Source organism: Homarus americanus, unplaced genomic scaffold (assembly GCF_018991925.1).
Source record: "Homarus americanus isolate GMGI-L3 unplaced genomic scaffold, GMGI_Hamer_2.0 scaffold25611, whole genome shotgun sequence".
Lineage (NCBI taxonomy): Eukaryota > Metazoa > Arthropoda > Malacostraca > Decapoda > Nephropidae > Homarus > Homarus americanus.
Window position 1 is genome coordinate 579,284 of NW_024744272.1, and position 22,119 is coordinate 601,402.

General features: G+C 36.9%; 1 protein-coding gene across 1 annotated transcript; it reads right to left on the reverse strand.

Annotated features, from left to right (window-relative positions):
* Positions 1–14,476: 14,476 nt before the first annotated feature.
* LOC121877676 lies at positions 14,477–14,932 on the reverse strand. Its single transcript, XM_042383496.1, has one exon. The coding sequence runs from the start codon at positions 14,930–14,932 to the stop codon at positions 14,477–14,479; it is 456 nt and encodes a 151-aa protein (XP_042239430.1).
* Between the last annotated feature and the right edge of the window lie 7,187 nt (positions 14,933–22,119).

Here is a 22,119-nt window from a genome sequence, read left to right on the forward strand (position 1 = left end):
CTTTCACCTCCCGGCCATCTTGTGTTGGGAGGAGAGGAGGGAGGAGGGGAGGGAAGGACGGAGGGGCACCGCCTCACCGATATAAATCCCTCCCTCCTCCCTCCCTAACTCCCTCCCTCCCTGCCCTGTCCAACTCTCCTCTCTTGAACACCCCGCAGAGGGGGGTGGGATGGCGTGTTTTGGGGAACGAGATCATGTTTTCTGGTCTCGACCCCCAGAAACTTGCCTCGTGTCCGGATAAACCATTGCCTGTACGGGCAGTCACCAGCGCCTCGCGTTTTCCCTCCGCCCCGCATTGACACGGCGATTCCAGAAGAGCACTCTCGTCTCCTGTCGCCGGTGATGGCGTACTCATGTTACCAACACTCGCATTCCTCTCCACCCTGCGATGATGTGCTGCTTTCGCCTGACAAACATACGTCCGCCTGCCGCTAACAATGGCTAGCCTTTATTCGTTAAACATTAATATGCGGCGCTGATTGTAAACCTACGGAGTCAAAACATTGATCCTCTTCCGCTAAATATCGGAGTGAGTGCGTTGAATATGGTTGTAGTCGTTAAACATCACTTTGTGGTCGTTAAACATAACTTTATAGTCGTTAAACATCAAGTTGTAGTATTTAAACATAAATAGATAGTCGTTAAACGTCAAGTTGTAGTCGTTAAACATCACGTTGTGGTCGTTAAACATTAACTTGTAGTCGTTAAACATCAAGTTGTGGTCGTTAAACATCAAGTTGTAGTCGTTAAACATTAACTTGTAGTCGTTAAACATCAAGTTGTGGTCGTTAAACATCAAGTTGTTGTCGTTAAACATCAAGTTGTAGTCGTTAAACATTAACTTGTAGTCGTTAAACATCAAGTTGTGGTCGTTAAACATCAAGTTGTAGTCGTTAAACATCAAGTTGTAGTCGTTAAACATTAACTTGTAGTCGTTAAACATCAAGTTGTGGTCGTTAAACATCAAGTTGTAGTCGTTAAACATCACGTTGTGGTCGTTAAACAAAGATATAGCTGTTAAACATCAAGTTGTTGTCGTTAAACATCAAGTTGTAGTCGTTAAATATCAAGTTGTAGTCGTTAAACATCAAGTTGTAGTCGTTAAACATCAAGTTGTAATCGTTAAACATCAAGTTGTAGTCGTTAAACATCAAGTTGTAGTCGTTAAACATCAAGTTGTAGTCGTTAAATATCAAGTAGTAGTCGTTAAACATCAAGTTGTAGTCGTTAAACATCAAGTTGTAGTTGTTAAACATCAAGTTGTAGTCGTTAAACATCAAATTGTAGTCGTTAAACATCAAGTTGTAGTCGTTAAACATCAAGTTGTAGTCGTTAAACATCAAGTTGTAGTCGTTAAACATCAAGTTGTAGTCGTTAAACATCAAGTTGTAGTCGTTAAACATCAAGTTGTAGTTAAAAAAATATATAATTGTCAAACATCAAGTTGTAGTCGTTAAACATCAAGTTGTAGTCGTTAAACATCAAGTTGTGGTCGTTAAACATCAAGTTGTAGTCGTTAAACATCAAATTGTAGTTGTTAAACATCAAGTTGTAGTCGTTAAACATCAAGTTGTGGTCGTTAAACATCAAGTTGTAGTCGTTAAACATCAAGTTGTAGTCGTTAAACATCAAGTTGTAGTCGTTAAACATCAAGTTGTAGTCGTTAAACATCAAGTTGTAGTCGTTAAACATCAAGTTGTAGTCGTTAAACATCAAGTTGTGGTCGTTAAACATCAAGTTGTAGTCGTTAAAGATTTAATCCTATTAATTAAATATATTTGCATACGTTAAACATCCAGTTCTCATTGAACATCGAATCCGGTGCATTAAACGTAAAAAATCGTTGAACATCTACTCTTCGTTGATCGTCCCGATTTATGCATTATGCATCAATTTATAAGTGTCAAAACATTTTTTTTCGTTGAACACATCCGCAGTCGACACACTTCCAGCTGAGTGCTTCAGACAAAATGTTATCGCTAAACACTGAATTACTTTCGTTAAGCATAGTTATGTGTAATTTACATTACTGTACTTTCATTAAACATTGGGCAATAAGCCTCAAACGCCAGGTTACTGGTGTTAAACAACAATTTATTGTCATTAAACATAACGTTATATTCGTTAAACATCAAATTGATGTCGTTAAACAGCAATTTATAATCGTTAAGCGTCGTCAAAGTATCACACAATAGTTTACAATCGTTATATATAGTTGTGTCTATAAAATTAAATTACATTCGTTAAACTTTAATTAATAGTCGTTAGGTATAATCAACTGCGTAAAATAGTCACGTGCGTTACACAATAATTTACACTCGTATTATACTTTAAACATTGAGTTACATCCAGTTATGTGATAAACATCGATTTACGATTTTAGCATTTTATATTATGCATTAAACATTGATTTATATGCCTTAAACAGCGAACTAACATCCCGATATGTGTGTTGAGGATCAATTATTTTTATCAAAAAATCTAAAAATAGTCGTTAAGTACTGATTTTCGTTAAACATTGACCTTTAGGACATTAAGCTTTTAATTGTATGCTCTTAAGGTCAAATTGTAATCGTTGAACACCACATTAACATCACTGAGATGAAATTGTTATATTCATTAGAAACCGTTTAAAACCACCCCACTGCACTCCTTGAACATAATTTTTTCCATTTTGCATCAGGGACGTTATGCTGCCATCTCTTCGTTAAACACCTAACACGTGATCTTAAGAGACAGATTAAACAAACCAACAAAAAATTTCTCGCGTTCAACAATCCTCTTATCATAAGACACTATTTTTTCCTTAAATGTAGTCAAATACACAAAATCTCGTTAAATAACCACATTTACTCGTTAAACACACCCACAAAACCACACTAGATACAAACAGACACATCTCAAACACTCACTCAAGAAGAATCTACAGTATACAACCTTTAAATCTATCCATGTGGCCGCCAGATGTTGAACCAAAACAAAAAACTCTCGGAAAACAACATTGGATATAAGATAACTTAAGGTCACGTATTGTAGCGTCACTTGAAAGGTCTTTGGGACGTAGTGTAAGGCAGCATTTTACTGATTATATAAAAAGTAAGTTGATAAATATTTAGATAGATAAGGTAAAGTCCTCACACAAGTTTACATGTCATTTCTGTATCAGGTACCGCACATAACACAGTCCACCCTTAAAGAAAACGGAGGCTTGAGACACTAGGAGGGGATACTATGTTAATGCTGGAGGTGAGGGGGCCAAGGTTAGCATTGTGACTTTGTTGTATATATTTTTTATTGTATTATTTATGAAAGTCATTACACAATATTGATTTATTTCGGTTATTAATTCATCATCTTTTGTTGGTTGTTTATTGTCGTATCTATAACGGTACTTTGTTGTTACTTCTTGTTTGGTAGTCGTTGATGGTCGTATCAGAATCGTTAAACATCAGTACTGTCCTAGCCGGTATTCGCTGTACGGTAACATATGATCTTTAAACACCAACCTGGCAATCGTTAACCCGTAGCTTCTGCTCGTTAAACAACACATTATTCTCGTTAAACACAGATTTATACTCATTAACCATATGATTTACTCGTTAAATTCCAGTTTATAGTCATTAAACTCTTGCTAATAATCATTAAACACCAGTTAATACACGTTAAACATCTACTTTTATTTGTTAAACAAGAATTTATTACCATTAACCACCCGGATGTTCTCGTTAAACATCCCCTAGGCTTCATTATACAATAGAGTATGCCTATTAAACGTTCACGTGTGTTCGTTAAGCAAAATTTACACCCGTTAGATACCCTCTTGTATTCCTTAATCACTAACATATCCTCGTTAAACATGTATTTGCACTTTTCAGTTCCCACACATACATGTACTCATTAAGCTCCAACTTACACTCGTTAAACACAGCTGAGATCGTTCAACATCCACATATTTTCATGAAGCACATAGTTATCTTCGTTAAGCATACACTCTTATTCGTTCAATATCATATAAAATCGATAAACACTCATATTACTCGTTAAACATCAACCTGTACTCTTTAAACACCAGCTGGTAATTCTGAAACCAACGTGTACTCGTTTAATATCGATTCATACTCATTAATCACTAACTTATACTCGTTAACTGCCAATCTGTAATCATCATGCTATTATATATTCGTTAACCACCAATAATACTAACTTCCATTCATTAATTACCATAAGTTTTGTTCAGGTGTTATCGTTAAACGCTCACGCCGATCTTCTGATATTAAATTAAACCTACATTCGTTAACCATGAATATGTGAAAACTAGATACAAAATAATATTCGTTAAAAAGCAACTTGTGGTCATTATGTAACGAATCTAATCATTTAATTTCGTTTAGCTGTCATGACATATCGTTAAACTACCACCGAGAAATCGTTAACTACCATACAAACGATCATTAAACAGGAATTTCGAAACATGAACTTTCGGAAAACTTTTTAACGAAGGAAATATCGATATTTAACGATAAGAAAGGAGAGTTAAACGAAGGGTAGATTGATAACTTTACTTTTGTCGTTAAACTGACTTATATTCGTTAAACATTAATCACACCATCACCTCTTCTTTCTCCTATTCATTTCCTCCTCCTTCTCCTCCTCCTCCTTCTCCTCTACCCTTTCCTCTCCTCCTCCTTCTCCTGCCCTTCTTCCTCCCCCTGCTCTTCCTCCTCCTTTTCTTCCCCCTTATTCCTCTTTCTTTTCCTCTTCTTTTTCCTCCTCCTCCTTCCTCCTCTTCCTCTTTGTCTTTTCCTTCCTCCTTCCTACTCTTCCTCTTTCTCCTCCTCCTTCTTCCTCCTCTTCCTCTTCCGAGACATGTTTCACCATACCAACTATTAAAAGGTTAAACCATCACCTTTTGAGTACATTACTATAGTCGATCCCTTGAGTCAGATGAAATTGTACTCAAGGAATTTGTCATTGTACTCAAGGGGTGAAGTCTTTGCATTCGAGGAGCTAAAACATTGTACTCAAGGCATTAGATCATTGTAATCAAGAGGGTAAGTTATTGTACTCAGTGGGGTAAATCATCGTACTCATGTGGCTCATTCATATGAACATAAGAACATAAGAAAGAAGGAAACTGCAGCAGGCCAAACCATACTGGGCAGTCCCACTTACACCCAACCCCTATCGCTGTCAAGACCTGACTGAATTACTCAGAATAGGCAAACTGTACTACAAGCTTTGTCAATAGATTTTTTAAACTAAAAACTTCCTCTCTCTCTCTCTCTCTCTCTCTCTCTCTCTCTCTCTCTCTCTCTCTCTCTCTCTCTCTCTCTCTCCTCTTTTCCCCCTTCCCTCTTCCATGCTTCGCCCTCTTTATCACCACTTCCTCCTCTTCTTTCTCCTTTTCTCTGGCTTCCCCTCTTCTCCTTCTTTACCTCCTCAACCTACTTTCCTCCCTTCCCTCTCTTTAGCCCCCTCCTCTTATCTCCCACTTTCGGCCGAGCGGAAGTTTTCCACTTAGAAATTCAACCGCTATAGTGGAGTCTCTACCAGGAGATAGATAGAATAATGGTTGTTGAAGTTGTAAATTGGACAGTGCTAGTCACCAGTGTTAGGTGTGTGTGTGTGTGTGTGTGTGTGTGTGTGTGTGTGTGTGTGTGTGTGTGTGTGTGTGTGTGTGTGTGTGTGTGTGTGTGTGTGTGTGTGTGTGTGTGTGTGTGTGTGTGTGTGTGTGTGTGTGTGTGTGTGTGTGTGTGTGTGTGTGTGTGTGTGTGTGTGTGTGTGTGTGTGACCCACTTGATATATGGTCACTTCCCTACAAGCGGTGAGTGTGGTTGAAAAAAGTGTACAAGTTTAAAGTATAGAGGAGAGAGATGAGAACCGAACACTCGTAGGCTGATGTTGTGTTACGGTCAGTACCGCTGTAGCCATACCAGAACACTAGGCATGTAAACTTTGTGATAAATCTTTAAAGCATACACTTGAACACTATATTATTGAATGTGACACCATCAGGCCACCTGACTTATTGTAGCTTGACCTTTGTAATTACTACATTGAATCGGGGGTGCTTGAGGACATTCTTGCTGCTTATCCCAAATTTGCTAGCCCACACTGACTAGTTTTCAATTAGAATATGACGCCCAATGTATGTGATCCACTGACCTATATACACTGCTAATGAATATGATGTATTTCTTTGTGTACGAACCTCTGTCCTGCATGGCAGTGAACAGTGACATTGCCCACATGAATCTGACCTATATATAGTGTCAATGAATATGATGCATTTCTTTGTGTACGAACCTCTGTCCTGCATGGCAGTGAACAGTGACATTGCCCACATGAATCTGACCTATATATAGTGTCAATGAATATGATGTATTTCTTTGTGTGCGAAACTCTGTCCTGCATGGCAGTGAACAGTGACATTGCCCACATGAATCTGACCTATATATAGTGTCAATGAACATGATGCATTTCTTTGTGTACGAACCTCTGTCCTGCATGGCAGTGAACAGTGACATTACCAACATGAATCTGACCTCTATATATATAGCTGTTAATGAATATGTTGTATTTCTTTGTGTATGAACCTCTGTCTTGCGTGGCAGACCTGACTGAATTACTCAGAATAGGCAAACTGTACTCCAAGCTTTGTCAATAAATTTGTTAAACTAAAAAAAACTAAAGCTCATATATCCATCCAGCCTATATTTGAAGCTATCCAGCGTATTCGAGTTAATGATCATGTTTGGTAACTTGTTCCAGTCATCCACTCTATTATACTCAAGGGTTAAGGCACTGTGGGCAAGGTGATAATTCATTGTAGTCAAGATGTTAGTATATTCTACAAAAGGTGTTAATTCATTGCATTCAATGAGATTAAATCATTGTACTCTAGGGAATAACTCACTGTACTCAGGAAGTAAATTCATTATACTCAAGGAATTAACTCATTGTACTCTAGAGGTAAATTTAACGTACTTAAAGGAATCAATGAAATAACTCCTACATTGCAAAAAAAATTATACGAGAGGAACGATATTTTTAATTTTATACAAGATACCGAAATACCATTGATTTTTTTAAATTAGTTTATCTTATATCTGGTGCTGAGTGAACGTGTCTAGTTATGGTACAGACAGTTGAGACACATATTATATTGAGACGTGTGTGTGTGTGTGTGTGTGTAATAATAATAATAATAATAATAATAATAATAATAATAATAATAATAATAATAATAATAATAATAATAATAATAATAATAATAATAACAATAACAACAATAATAATAATAATAATAATAGTAATAATAATAATAATAATAATAATAATTAACGATATATTGATATGCACAACAATTAAAGGTTGAAAATATACAATAGACAACAGTGACTTACATAAGAACATAAGAAAATAAGGAATCTGCAATAGGCCGGTTGGCCTATGCATGGCAGGTCCTGTCGAGAGTTACTACCACTCTCTATCATCCATGAATCTATCTAGCCTCCTTTTGAAACTTTCCAGCGTTCCAGCACTTACTACAAAGTTGCTAAGCTTGTTCCACTCGTCCACCACCCTATTTGTGAACCAGTTCCTTCCTATCTCCCTCCTAAACATAAACTTATCCAACTTAAATCCGTTGCTCCGAGTCCTATCCTGCTCGGATATTATAAGAACTTTATCTATATCCCCTTTATTGATTCCTTTTACCCACTTAAATACTTCTAGGGAATGCAAGTTTAGTTTCTTTAACCTATCCTGATATGGAAGGTTTCTAAGTCCCGGAATCATTTTCGTCATTCTTCGCTGCACCGACTCTAGTGAATTGATATCAATTCTATAATAAGGGCACCAGAACTGAACCGCATAATCGAGGTGCGGCCTGACTAGCGCAAGATATAGTTGCAATAAGACCTCTGCACTCTTATTACTTACACTTCTAGATATAAAACCTAATACTCTGTTTGCCTTATTTCGAACATTAACGCACTGTTTTCTAGGCCGTAGGTCCGGGCTTAAAAGTACCCCTAAGTCTCTTTCACATGTCGACTTCTCTAGGTTGATGTTGTTAAGGATGTATACATTGACAGTATTTGTTCTTCCAATATTAAGTACGCTGCACTTGCTGGTGTTGAATTTCATTTGCCATTTTTCAGACCACCCCTGCAGTTTATTTAGATCCTCCTGTAATGCATTTGCATCCTGCCCTGAATTAATCTGCCGCCCTATTTTGGTGTCATCCGCATTGGGGAGTAGATTGCTAAACGAAAGCTTTCAATACAAAAGGTGACCTGGAGTTAACATACAAGTTATATACGAGTTATTCATAACTTGGTGCTGCCGAGTAAACACGTGGTTGTAGGCCGCCACACTGCTGGTGTTGTGGAGGTAACACGTGGTTGTAGGACGCCACACTGCTGGTGTTGTGGAGGTAACACGTGGTTGTAGGCCGCCACACTGCTGGTGTTGTGGAGGTAACACGTGGTTGTAGGCCGCCACACTGCTGGTGTTGTGGAGGTAACACGTGGTTGTAGGCCGCCACACTACTGGTGTTGTGGAGGTAACACGTGGTTGTAGGCCGCCACACTGCTGGTGTTGTGGAGGTAACACGTGGTTGTAGGCCGCCACAGTGCTGGTATTGTGGAGGTAACACGTGGTTGTAGGCCGCCACACTGCTGGTGTTGTGGAGGTAACACGTGGTTGTAGGCAGCCATGTATGTGTGCGTGTGTGTGTGTAGGAAACGATAATGTTAATTTGAATTTAACATCGTTATTTAATATTAACATTGTATTCCTGTATTCTCGTAAACATTGAACAGATTTTGTTAAATTCACAGGATTTCCAAATATAAGCGTTAGGATTCGTATATACAAGCTCTGATACCTTCTATAAATGTTTTTGTTGTATAAACATGCATCTCTTCTAAAATTTTCGTTCAATAAACATTCACCAGTTTTTTTTATATAGACATTCATCAGTTTTCGTTGTCTAAACATTCAGCCATTTTCGTTGTATAAACATTCAACAGTTTTCTTTAAACATTCAGTAGTTTTCGTTGTATAAACATTCACCAGTTTTCATTTTATAACACTCATGGGTTTTTGCTGTATAAACATTCATGGGTGTTCGTTGTATAACTATTCTTGGGTTTTCATTGTATAAACATTCATGAGTTTTCGTTTTATAAACATTCATGAGTTTTCGTTTTATAAACATTCATGAGTTTTCGTTTTATAAACATTCATGAGTTTTCGTTTTATAAACATTCATCAGTTTTCGTTTTATAAACATTCATCAGTTTTCGTTGTATAACTATCCATGGGTTATCATTGTATAAACAATCATGAGTTTTCGTTGAATAAACATTCATGGGTTTTCACCCTTTTAAACATTATTTGTTTTATAAACATTTATCAAGCCTCGTTATCTGAATATTAATTATTGTTTGATCTATAAACGTTCAATAATTTTGCTATATAAACTTAGATTTATTTCCATAAACGTTTATCAGTAAAAGTTATGTAAACATTCTTCAGTATTCCCATTGTAAACATTCATAAATTGGCTCTATAAATATTCACCTATTTTTCATTCAAACATTCTCCAGTTTTCCCAGTACAAACATTCATCAGGTCTCTGTATATAAACCTTCATCAGTTTTTCATCTAATCGTTCGTTAACTTCCCCAATATAATTATCCATCAGTTTTCGTTCTGTAAACATTTGTATAAAGCTTCATTAAGCATTGTATGAGAGATGAATGTTATTAACCCGAGCTTCATTGTATAAACATTAGGCACCGTTTCGTTTCATAAACATTATAATGGCGTTTAATAAACATTACGAAAGTTATGAATTATAGACATTATGTAAATTTTCTTTGCATAAACATATATTCGTTGTATAAACATTATGGTTTAATTCTATATACATGATAGTTTCGTTCTATAAACATTAATAATAATTTTGTTCCATAAAGTTTCATTCCATAAACATTTACAAGATATCTTTGTCCAAACATCTCCCGACCTCTTTATATAAACATTTTAAACATATTTAAGCATTACTCACAGTTTGTTGCATTAACATTAGCCAAATTGTGTTTATCATCTCTATGGATAAGACTAACAGTAGGTGATGTGAGGTAAATTAGGTAAGGTTAGTTAGGTTAGATTATGTTAAGTTAGGTTTGATTATGTTAAGTTAGGTTAGATTATATTAAGTTAGGTTAGATTATATTAAGTTAAGTTAGATTATTTTAAGTTAGGTTAGATTATGTTAAGTTAGGTAAGATTATTCTAAGTTAGGTTAGATTACATTAAGCTAGGTTAGATTAGGTTAGGTTGGTTTAGGTTAGCTTAAGTTAAGTAACGTAGGTCTTGTTTCGGGTAAGTTACTTTGGGTTAAATTAGGAAGTTTCATCATATAGTTCAAGAACGTATGAACAGGTGTTAACAGATAAAGTACATACACATATTTAAGTGTTAAGTGTTTACCACCGAAGTTTTCCAGTTATAAGTGTTTGATGTACTTATTAAGTATATGTATGAATTTCTACTTAAAAGAAGAGGCTATAAATTTTTGTTTGGGTTTAACAAATTTATTGACAAAGCTTGGAGTACAGTTTGCCTATTCTGAGTAATTCAGTCAGGTCTTGACACTGAGGGTGGTATCACTTCTCACTGCCACGCAGGACAGAGGTTCATACACAAAGAAATACAACATATTCATTAACAGTATATATAGGTCAGATTCATGTGGGTGATGTCACTGTTCACTGCCACGCAGGACAGAGGTTCATACACAAAGAAATACACCATATTCATTAACAGTATATATAGGTCAGATTCATGTGGGTGATGTCACTGTTCACTGCCACGCAGGACAGAGGTTCATACACGAAGAAATACACCATATTCATTAACAGTATATATAGGTCAGATTCATGTGGGTGATGTCACTGTTCACTGCCATGCAAGACAGTGGCTCATATACATTGGACGTCATATTCTAATTGAAGACTAATTAGGCTATGGGAAAGAAAGAGTTAGGGGTGGGTAAGGGAAACGAGGGAGAGGAAGTGTGGTGAGAGGGAAGGAGAGGGTGTGAGAAGAGGGAGGTAGGGAGAGGAAGAGGGACGGAGGAGGGACGGAGAAAAAGAGGGAGGCAAAGTTAGTGAAAGAGAGGAAGCGAGGGAAGAAGGAAGAAGGAGAACGAAGAAAGAATTGAAGGTTAGAGAGGGAGGGGAAAGGAAAAGAAGGAAGGGGTGAAGAAGGAGAGGAATCGAGGGAGTGAGAGCGAGTGAGAGAGAAGAAACGAAAGAGAGAGAGAGAGAGAGAGAGAGAGAGAGAGAGAGAGTGTGTGTGTGTGTGTGTGTGTGTGTGTGTAAACAAGGTACTCGGCCCTCACAACACGCCTCGTCCTGGTAGCTGACCCGAGCGTAACAGAGAGTTTGAACAGGTAAATTAGTCGTTCTGTTCTTTGTAACATCGTATAATATAAGATGTTTGTTGTTACTTCTCAAACAAAGACATTCGTCATCATCATCATCATCATCATCATCATCATCATCATCATCATCATCATCATCATCATCATCATCATCATTCATCATCATCATCATCATCATCATCATCATCATCATCATCATCATCATCATCATCATCATCATCATCATCATATTATTATTATTATTATTATTATTATTATTATTGTAATCGTCTATAGGATGTTTATTATTTATACTGCTGTTAATTTAATATTTTCTTAAGAGCTGGAGGAATTATCGCTGTATTTTATTTCCGTAATGAGAATCTTATCACCTGCTTGAATGAACACCTGAAAATGGCGTCACACTGGGAGATTCCCCACCCTCCCCTCCGTCCCCCTAGTCACCTGGCTCTCTCCTCCCCTTCCCTTCCCCCCTCCCTTTCCCTTCCCCCCCCTTACCCCATGCGCAACTCCTCTTCCCCACGCCACCTCCTCCTCTATTCATCTCCATGCCTCCTCCTCTTACCCTTCTCCATGCCTCCTCTTCTTCCCACTCTTCCTTACGGCTCCTCCTCCTCCTCCCACTCTTCCCCACGTCTCCTCTTTCCTCTTTCCTTCCCCTACCGGGCTTCTTTTACCCTTATCCCTCCTCCTCATATCCCCCTACCTCCAATCTCTCCACTCCTTCTCCCCGCCTTCCCCGCCACCCGTCTCCTCCCTCCCTCCCTCCCTCCTGCCGCGTTTTGAGCATGTGACTGGTGGGGCGCGTGCCGGCATGACTGGAGTGTCTCTCTCTCTCTCTCTCTCTCTCTCTCTCTCTCTCTCTTGGGTGTCTAATCTTCAGGAGACCCTAAAACTGTACCACTATATCGCGTTCTCTCATAAACACTCCACACAGTAAACCTCAATACCTGATTTTTCAAAGATTCTTACGTTAAATTATTCTCATGACTTATTCCCTACGTTACAACGGTGGGGAACAATAACTTACGAACCTTTAAGAATCCGTATTTATGTCGTAGTTTAAAAGATGTGGTTAGATACTTCCTCACAACGCCATTTAGGAGGAAGAGGCGGGGGCTGAAGACTCTCTGAGAATTCATGTTTGTGTAATAAGGCAGTTTGATGAGTTGTCGTATCATTTGTTGTGGGAAATTAACATACGAGGAAAATTTTTACTCTACATGTCTTTTGAGAATACTGGTAGCTGATAAGACCCACGCTGAGATTTTTGTATCCCCAGCTGCGAGAGGAAGTGGGAGGAGGTGGGGAGGGGAGGTGGGTGGAGGAAGGAGAGGGGAATGGTGAAAGTGAGGGGAAGTGGTGACGGTGAGAGGGGGGGAAAGGAGAGAGTGGGGAAGGGGGAGAGGGCGAGTGGGTAGGAAGAGGATGAGGAGGGGGAGGAGGTGGGGAGAAATTAGTTGGGGAGAAGGTGGTAGATCTTCTCGTTTTCTTTGAAGTTTGTGTTGTGTGTTTTAAGGAGGACCTCGTGCATCATTAGTATTGTCTCTCTTCCAGAAAGGAGAAGAGTAATTTATTGTTTTTCTCCTCCTCCTCCTCCCCTTCCCCCTCCTTCTCCTCCTCCTCCTCAACCACCACCACCACCACCACTCCCCCTCCTCTCCCTCCTTAACCACCACCACCACTCCTCCTCCTCCTCCTCCTCCTCAACCACCATCACTACTACCACCTCTCACCACACTCTTCCAAATAACATCCTTAAGATCAAAATAAACTCAAACATCACCCACTATAAGCCATACTCGGTAACCTCGTGTAAAAACTGAGCTATGTGCATTCTTGGTCATGACTTAGTGTAGAGGCCACAGGGATACGTTATATGAATCTCTCTCTCTCTCTCTCTCTCTCTCTCTCTCTCTCTCTCTCAAGATCAGTTAAGTATCAAAATATTCACCAGATGGTCCAGTTGGCTGCGTCAGGTTGCTATATTATCTGTAGTTTGAGTTACAGTTGTCATGTTATCTGTCTCTTCAGTTATAGTGGTCTTATATTTTGTACCTGCCTATGATACAGATTTTATAGAAGTGTGTGTGTGTGTGTGTGTGTGTGTGTGTGTGTGTGTGTGTGTGTGTGTGTGTGTGTGTGCAGCGCAAGGTTACCATCGGAGTCTAATTACAAGTTTTTCTTATAAGACTCAACGCTTCCCCCAGACGTTACCATGAGAACCGTGACATACCTCCCACGTGTTATCATGGCAACCATGACAACCCCTCAGATGTTACCATGGCAACCATGATATATCTCCCACACGTTACCATAACAACCATAACATTTCTTTGACTTTACCATGGCAACTGCGACTCACCTCCCAGACGTTACCATGGCAACTTCTTGAACGCTGATGAGATGTAAAGAAATTTAAATGTTGTAATAATTTAATGTCAATGTGTTTATAATATTTATTCTCTATAATATAAAGAAACGTCTGAGTATATATATGTCTTAACCAACAAACTTCCTTACCTAACCTAACCCCCCAAGTAAATGATTCCAGGTATTGTATTGGTCAGTTTTTCCAGGGAATTTTGCCCAAAACTCTACACGAACAAAATACTTCATCTTGTCACCTATGTTGAGCCTAACAGTACAGCGACATAGTTGGCAGCGAGGGCATAGCAAGGGTGTGTGAGTCTCTGGTGGATTAGTCTGAACACCACTAAATTTCATCTTTTTTTTTGGGGGGGGGACGGTGGGGGTGTCCGGGAGGGGTAGAGGGGAGGGAGGACAGGGGTGGTTGCGAGGGGGGAGAAAATTTATATCAAGACTTTTGACCAAGTGTGTCTCATATATAACCTATTATCTTCACAAGTTTAGTTTGGATAATTGTCTGAGGCACTGGAGTGTTTTGATGACCTCGTTATCAAAGGTCAAAGGTTAGGTTAGGTTAGTGCCACATCTTGACACAGTAGGTCACGAGAGAAAGTAAGACAAGAGAAAGTAAAATGTAGATGAGTTTCACAATGTAATGAAAGACTGACTCAAGTAGACCACAAGAAAAAGTCTACGAGTTTCCATAAAGACGACATTTGAGAAGCGAGGAAAGCCTGGTAGAGTCAGCACCAGGAACAGCATCAGGAACAGCACCAGCACCAGCAACAGCATCAGGAACAGTACCGGAAACAACATCAGGAACAGCACCAGCATCAGCAACAGCATCAGGAGCAGCACCAGCAACAGCATTAGGAACGGTACCGGGAACAGCACCAGGAACAGTACCAGAACAGCACCAGGAACAACATCAGAACAGCACCAGGAACAGTCAGGAACAGGCAACAGCATCAGGAACAGTACCGGGAACAGCACCAGCAACAGTACCAGGAACAGCACCAGGAACAGCCCCAGGAACAGCATCAGGAACAGCACCAGGAACAGCACCAGGAACAGCATCAGGAACAGCACCAGGAACAGCATCAGGAACAGTAGAGAGAAAGTAAAGAGCTAACTAAAACACCCGCGGTAAAACATCCCCCGCTCCGTCGTTGCTTCATGGCCCCCTGCGTGCTCTACCATGCGTTTTACTGCACGCTTTTTTGTTATCTCTTCACTTTCTCTCTGCTGGAGCTGTTGGTATTGCTGTTACTGCTTCATCAAGAGGACCACTTAGGCAGAAGACCTAGGCCCTAGATAGTACTCTATGATGATGATGATGATGATGATGGCAGTTTGGTAATGGCAGGAGTTGGTAGTTGTTTTCTAAGGAAATTTGAGAATTTCTGTAATGGTATTGATGTGGTCTTTTCTTAGTACACCGAGGAGCTTAGATCGTTTACTCTGTGATAGTTGAATTAGTAACCTTAGGAGGCCCGTGTGTTACCGCCGCCACCTTACCTGTTGTAGGCCGCTGGAAGCTTGTGTGGTATTAACTCTTCTCTATAGAATCAACCATTTGTTTTATATCCTAAATATTCAAATGTAAACACGAGTATAAGGAGGGATTTATCAAAAGCCCACTATTCTAAAAAATTTCTTCCCCTGCCACCTAAAAAAAAAAACCCTGAGGAACATTTTAACTCTCTACATTATCAGACTTTCCTCGCTCCTCAACTGTCGTCTTTATGGAAAATCGTAGTCGTTATATTGTGGTCTACTTCAGTCATTCATTACATTGTGTGACTCATCTACTTTTCCCCAATCTACGCATTACATTGTGCAAGTCATCTACATTATATACTTTCCCTTGTCTTACTTTCTCTCGTGACATAGTTAGTCCGGATATGACAGTAATAACACTCCTGACTAGATGCAACACTCGCCTCTTATCCGAAAGTTTAAGTCCACCTAGACTTAACTTTACGTTCGATTGCAGTACTATAAAGTTTCCTTCTTGATCACCGTAGGCTTTATATATCGTATAGTGTATCCGTATATCGTAGTGATCAGTGTGTATAACAATATATAGGTGAGGTCATAACAGGTGCTTACAGGATTATTGCAGTTATAGAGTAATTAAAAAAGGAAATTATCACGATTCAAATAACATAATGATTATCCTAAACTAGAATGTTAATTACGAAGAATATCAGTACAGGTAAATATTATGGTCTTAATTACAGGTACAATAATTCCTATACAGGTACAGTATCATAAACGTGTAGTCATATACGTGTAAAGTATAGCTACAGTATTTTCGAAAGGGTTAAAAGATCCTGAATAGAAATACATTGAAATATATTTAATTGGTAATCTAAAGGAGTGAATGTGGCGGTCAAGATGGCTACCAAATTGCACTGAGACTACAGACACACATTCATGTATTGTATTGTCCAAGTATTGTATTGTCCCAAGTATTGTATTGTTTCAAGTATTGTATTGTCCCAAGTATTGTATTGTCCCAAGTATTGTATTGTTCCAAGTATTGTATTGTTCCAAGTATTGTATTGTCCCAAGTATTGTATTGTCTCAAGTATTGTATTGTTCCAAGTATTGTATTGTTCCAAGTATTGTATTGTTCCAAGTATTGTATTGTTCCAAGTATTGTATTGTCCCAAGTATTGTATTGTCCAAGTATTGTATTGTTCCAAGTATTGTATTGTTCCAAGTATTGTATTGTCCCAAGTATTGTATTGTCTCAAGTATTGTATTGTTCCAAGTATTGTATTGTCCCAAGTATTGTATTGTCTCAAGTATTGTATTGTCTCAAGTATTGTATTGTTCCAAGTATTGTATTGTTCCAAGTATTGTATTGTTTCATGTATTGTATTGTCCCAAGTATTGTATTGTCCCAAGTATTGTATTGTCCCAAGTATTGTATTGTTCCAAGTATTGTATTGTTTCATGTATTGTATTGTTCCAAGTATTGTATTGTTCCAAGTATTGTATTGTTTCATGTATTGTATTGTCCCAAGTATTGTATTGTCCCAAGTATTGTATTGTTTCATGTATTGTATTGTCCCAAGTATTGTATTGTCCCAAGTATTGTATTGTCCCAAGTATTGTATTGTCCCAAGTATTGTATTGTTTCATGTATTGAATTGTCCCAAGAATTGTATTGTTTCATATATTGTATTGTCCCAAGTATTGTATTGTCCCAAGTATTGTATTGTTTCATATATTGTATTGTTTCAAGTATTGTATTGTCCAGGTATTGTATTGTCCCAAGTATTGTATTGTTTCATATACTGTATTGTTTCAAGTATTGTATTGTCCAGGTATTGTATTGTCCCAAGTATTGTATTGTCCCAGGAATTATATTGTCTCAAATATTGTATTGCCCCAAGTATTGTATTGTTTCAAGTATTGTATTGTCCAGGTATTGTATTGTCCCAAGTATTGTATTGTTTCATGTATTGTATTGTCCCAAGTATTGTATTGTCCAAGTATTGTATTGTCCAAGTATTGTATTGCCCCAACTATTGTATTGTTTCATATATTGTATTGTCCCAAGTATTGTATTGTCCCAAGTAAGGCATTGTCCCAGGTATTGTATTGTCTCAAGTATTGTATTGTCCCAAGTATTGTATTGCCCCAGTATTATATTGTTTCATATATTGTATTGTCCCAAGTAAGGCATTGTCCCAGGTATTGTATTGTCCCAAGTATTGTATTGTCCCAAGTATTGTATTGCCCCAGTATTATATTGTTTCATATATTGTATTGTCCCAGGTATTGTATTGTCCCAAGTAAGGCATTGTCCCAAGTAAGGCATTGTCCCAGGTATTGTATTGTCCCAAGTAAGGCATTGCCCAGGTATTGTATTGTCCCAGGTATTGTATTGTCCCAAGTATTGTATTGCCCCAAGTAAGGCATTGTCCCAGGTATTGTATTGTCCCAAGTAAGGCATTGTCCCAGGTATTGTATTGTCCCAAGTATTGTATTGTCCCAAGTATTGTATTGCCCCAGTATTATATTGTTTCATATATTGTATTGTCCCAAGTAAGGCATTGTCCCAGGTATTGTATTGTTTCATGTATTGTATTGTCCCAAGTAAGGCATTGTCCCAAATATTGTATTGTCCCAAGTAAGGCATTGTCCCAAGTATTGTATTGTCCCAAGTATTGTATTGTCCCAAGTAAGGCATTGTCCCAAGTATTGTATTGTCCCAAGTAAGGCATTGTCCCAAGTATTGTATTGTCCCAAGTATTGTATTGTCCCAAGTATTGTATTGTCCCAAGTATTGTATTGTCCCAAGTAAGGCATTGTCCCAGGTATTGTATTGTCCCAAGTATTGTATTGTCCCAAGTATTGTATTGTCCCAAGTATTGTATTGTCCCAAGTAAGGCATTGTCCCAGGTATTGTATTGTTTCATGTATTGTATTGTCCCAAGTATTGTATTGTTTCAAGTATTGTATTGTCCCAAGTATTGTATTGTTTCAAGTATTGTATTGTCCCAGGTATTGTATTGTTTCATATATTGTATTGTCCCAAGTATTGTATTGTCCCAAGTAAGGCATTGTCCCAGGTATTGTATTGTTTCATATATTGTATTGTCCCAAGTATTGTATTGTCCAAGTATTGTATTGTCCAAGTATTGTATTGCCCCAACTATTGTATTGTTTCATATATTGTATTGTCCCACGTATTGTATTGTCCCAAGTAAGGCATTGTCCCAGGTATTGTATTGTCTCAAGTATTGTATTGTCCCAAGTATTGTATTGCCCCAGTATTATATTGTTTCATATATTGTATTGTCCCAAGTATTTTATTGTCCCAAGTAAGGCATTGTCCCAGGTATTGTATTGTCCCAAGTATTGTATTGTCCCAAGTATTGTATTGCCCCAGTATTATATTGTTTCATATATTGTATTGTCCCAGGTATTGTATTGTTTCATATATTGTATTGTCCCAAGTATTGTATTGTCCCAAGTAAGGCATTGTCCCAGGTATTGTATTGTCCCAAGTATTGTATTGTTTCATATATTGTATTGTCCCAAGTATTGTATTGTCCCAAGTATTGTATTGTCCCAAATATTGTATTGTTTCATGTATTGTATTCTATTGTCCCAGGTATTGTATTGTCCCAAGTATTGTATTGTCCCACATATTGTATTGCTTCATGTATTGTATCGACCCGTGTATTGTATTGATCGTCCCATGATTGTATTATAATTGTCCATGTATTGCACTGCATTCTCATGAACTATTGTGTTGTTCATACACGTATTGTGATATATTATCTGGTGTATTGTACTGTATTGTCCCATGTACCCTTGTTCTTATTGTAATACAAGTACTGTATTTTTATTGTATTGGAATGTTCCCTGTGTGTTGGTTTCTTCCATGTATAACACTGCTCCATGTATTACAATGCTCCATGTATAACACTGCTCCATGTATTACAATGCTCCATGTATAACACTGCTCCATGTATTACAATGCTCCATGTATAACACTGCTCCATGTATTACAATGCTCCATGTATAACACTGCTCCATGTATTACAATGCTCCATGTATTACACTGTTCCATGTATTACAATGCTCCATGTGTTACACTGTTCCATGTATTCTATTGGTTTCATGTATTTCATTGTTGAACGTATTGTAGAGTTGCCTGTATTGTATCGTCCTGTTAATGTATTGTAATGATTGTTGTTTTTTGTATTGATTGTTGTTTTTTGTATTTTGTCCTGCAGTTTGTATGGTTTTATTTCATGCATTATCCTGTTTAATGTATTATTGAACTATTGTATGATATATTGTGTGTCCTGTGTATTGTATCGATATATTGTTCCCGTGTATTGTCTGGCGTATTGTATTAGTGTATTTTCCGTTTGTTGTATTTATTTTGTACCGATAATTTTATTGAATGTATCGTAAAATGTATTCTCATGCGTTGTATTGAATAATTAAGCCTCGTATTGTATTATATGTAGCTTGTATTGTATTATAAGTAGTCTGTATTGATTTTTTATGATTGTATTATATAATATATTTAATACATTGTGTTGAATATCTAGTTCTGTTTACTGTATGGTTGTATTAATGTGTTTATATACTGTATTGATATAATGGGTATTGTATAAGTGCATTTTGTATTGTATTAGTGCGTAACGTCGTATTGTATTAATAAATTAAGCATTGTATTAATAAATTGTGTATGGGTTAATGTATATTGTATGATGTATTATCTTAAGTGTTTATCTGTACTGTCTTGGTACATTTTGTCCTGTGTGTGGGTGAGTGTGTGTGTGTGTGTGTGGATGAGTGTGTGTGTGTGTGTGGGTGAGTGTGGGTGTGTGTGTGGGTGAGTGTGTGTATTTCCTGTAGACATGTAGAATTTTATACTTACATTGTCTCTATACATGCTGAAGTATATACCTGCACATGTTGAATCTATATAAACATGTATAATAATTTTACTCAATAAAACTGACCTGAATTGAAGTAATGCATTATGTATTGTGTTAGCGTATTGTGTATTGTATTAATGTATTATGTAGTGCAACAATACATAATAATTATAATATATGATTGTATTTTGTTATATTGTATTGTATTAATGTATTGTGTATTTATTATTATTATTATTATTATTATTATTATTATTTGTTGAAAGTCAAGTACGTCTCCTGTCTGGACAAATAACTGTACAAACAGGCACCAGCGTTATAACCACCATACAAACACACTCAGCGTATACATGGGAGACACACACACACACACACATACACACACACACACGACCATAGTTCACTCAAAAACTAAGCCCCTCTCAGATTTCACTTAAGATAATCTGTTTGAAAAGGACTTAAAAGGGAGGGTTACATACATTATAGCCTCGTGTGTACAGTAGCTGTCTGGTAATGTATAAAATGAGTTAAATACTGCTCTAAGGGGTAATTTGGTGGCTCATTTGCATATAGAGGTGTTTGTTTGTTATTATTATTATTATTATTGTTATTACAGTATTATTATTATTATTATTATTATTATTATTATTATTATTATTATTATTATTATTATTATTATTATTATTATTATGATTATGATTATTATTATTATTATTATTATTATTATTATTATTATTATTGTTGTTATTATTATGTGATTCGTATTTTTACCCGAGTCCTATCAAACACATACGCCAAGGTAATACAGTATTCAGTCATTCATTGTCTTTTTTTCCTTATTTTAGAAGATCGACGAAACATTGGACATACTGTACTAAAAAAACGGAAGGTTTAATTTTTCAGACAAAATTCTGGCTGTAGACCATTATTACCAGATTTTTGTTTGATTTGGGTTATATTTTTAAAGGCTATGTGTGAAAAACTACCTCATTGTTGTTTTATGAAGTGTATATGGATGTAATTCATTATAATGAGGTATATAAGTAAGAAGAAAAGTTATTAAGAAATATTTTATTTCAGAATTTTTTTAAATATGTTTGTAATTTGATGATGATTTTGCATGAATTCAAAGCCACTAATTCCTTTTATTTCCTTGTAAGTCTTATTAAAACATACACATGATTAACATATACAGGTGTGATAAATTACTCTTCATTAACTCATTATTTTCATATCCTAAACTGTCTTTTTAATAAACCACAAATAAAACACTGCAAAACACAAGACAAGCATGTGTTGATAGGAACCGAACAGTTGTGTATTAAGTTAACAGTTAGTGAAGCAAAACTTAACACAACACTAACTCACTAAAACTAAGATACCAGTCAATTGTCCTTGTAACGTATAAGGTATTTGTTAGTTACTTGATTATGTCAACAGAATTTGTGTCTCTATGTAAAACGGTGGAACTTGAAGGTGGCAGCTTGACTCTCGGCTGACTCCCAGTGTAACAGAAACGGCGTAACACATTCTAAACATTTTCTGTCCTGTTTCGTAATTTTAGCGCTGGCAATATCCTCCTATGACCATTTTTTTTATTAGAAATTTTCATTATAATCTTATCCAAGCCTTTAATTAGTTTTAGCCAAGTTTTGAAATGCATTGACGAATTTTTCCATCCTGAACAAATATCGCGGGGATGACTCCTCCATCTGTCCAGCCTTGCTATTTATTATAAATATCTGCGATGTTTTACCTTATCAAAGTACTTTATATTAACTTTATTCAAACATTTAATGATAAATAATAATAATAATAATAATAATAATAATAATAATAATAATAATAATCATGATAATAATAATAATA

Bases quoted from the DNA above. Each gene is read 5' to 3' on its own strand.
- LOC121877676 (XM_042383496.1), bottom strand. From the start codon at position 14,932: ATGCTGTTCCTGGTGCTGTTCCTGATGCTGTTCCTGGTGCTGTTCCTG.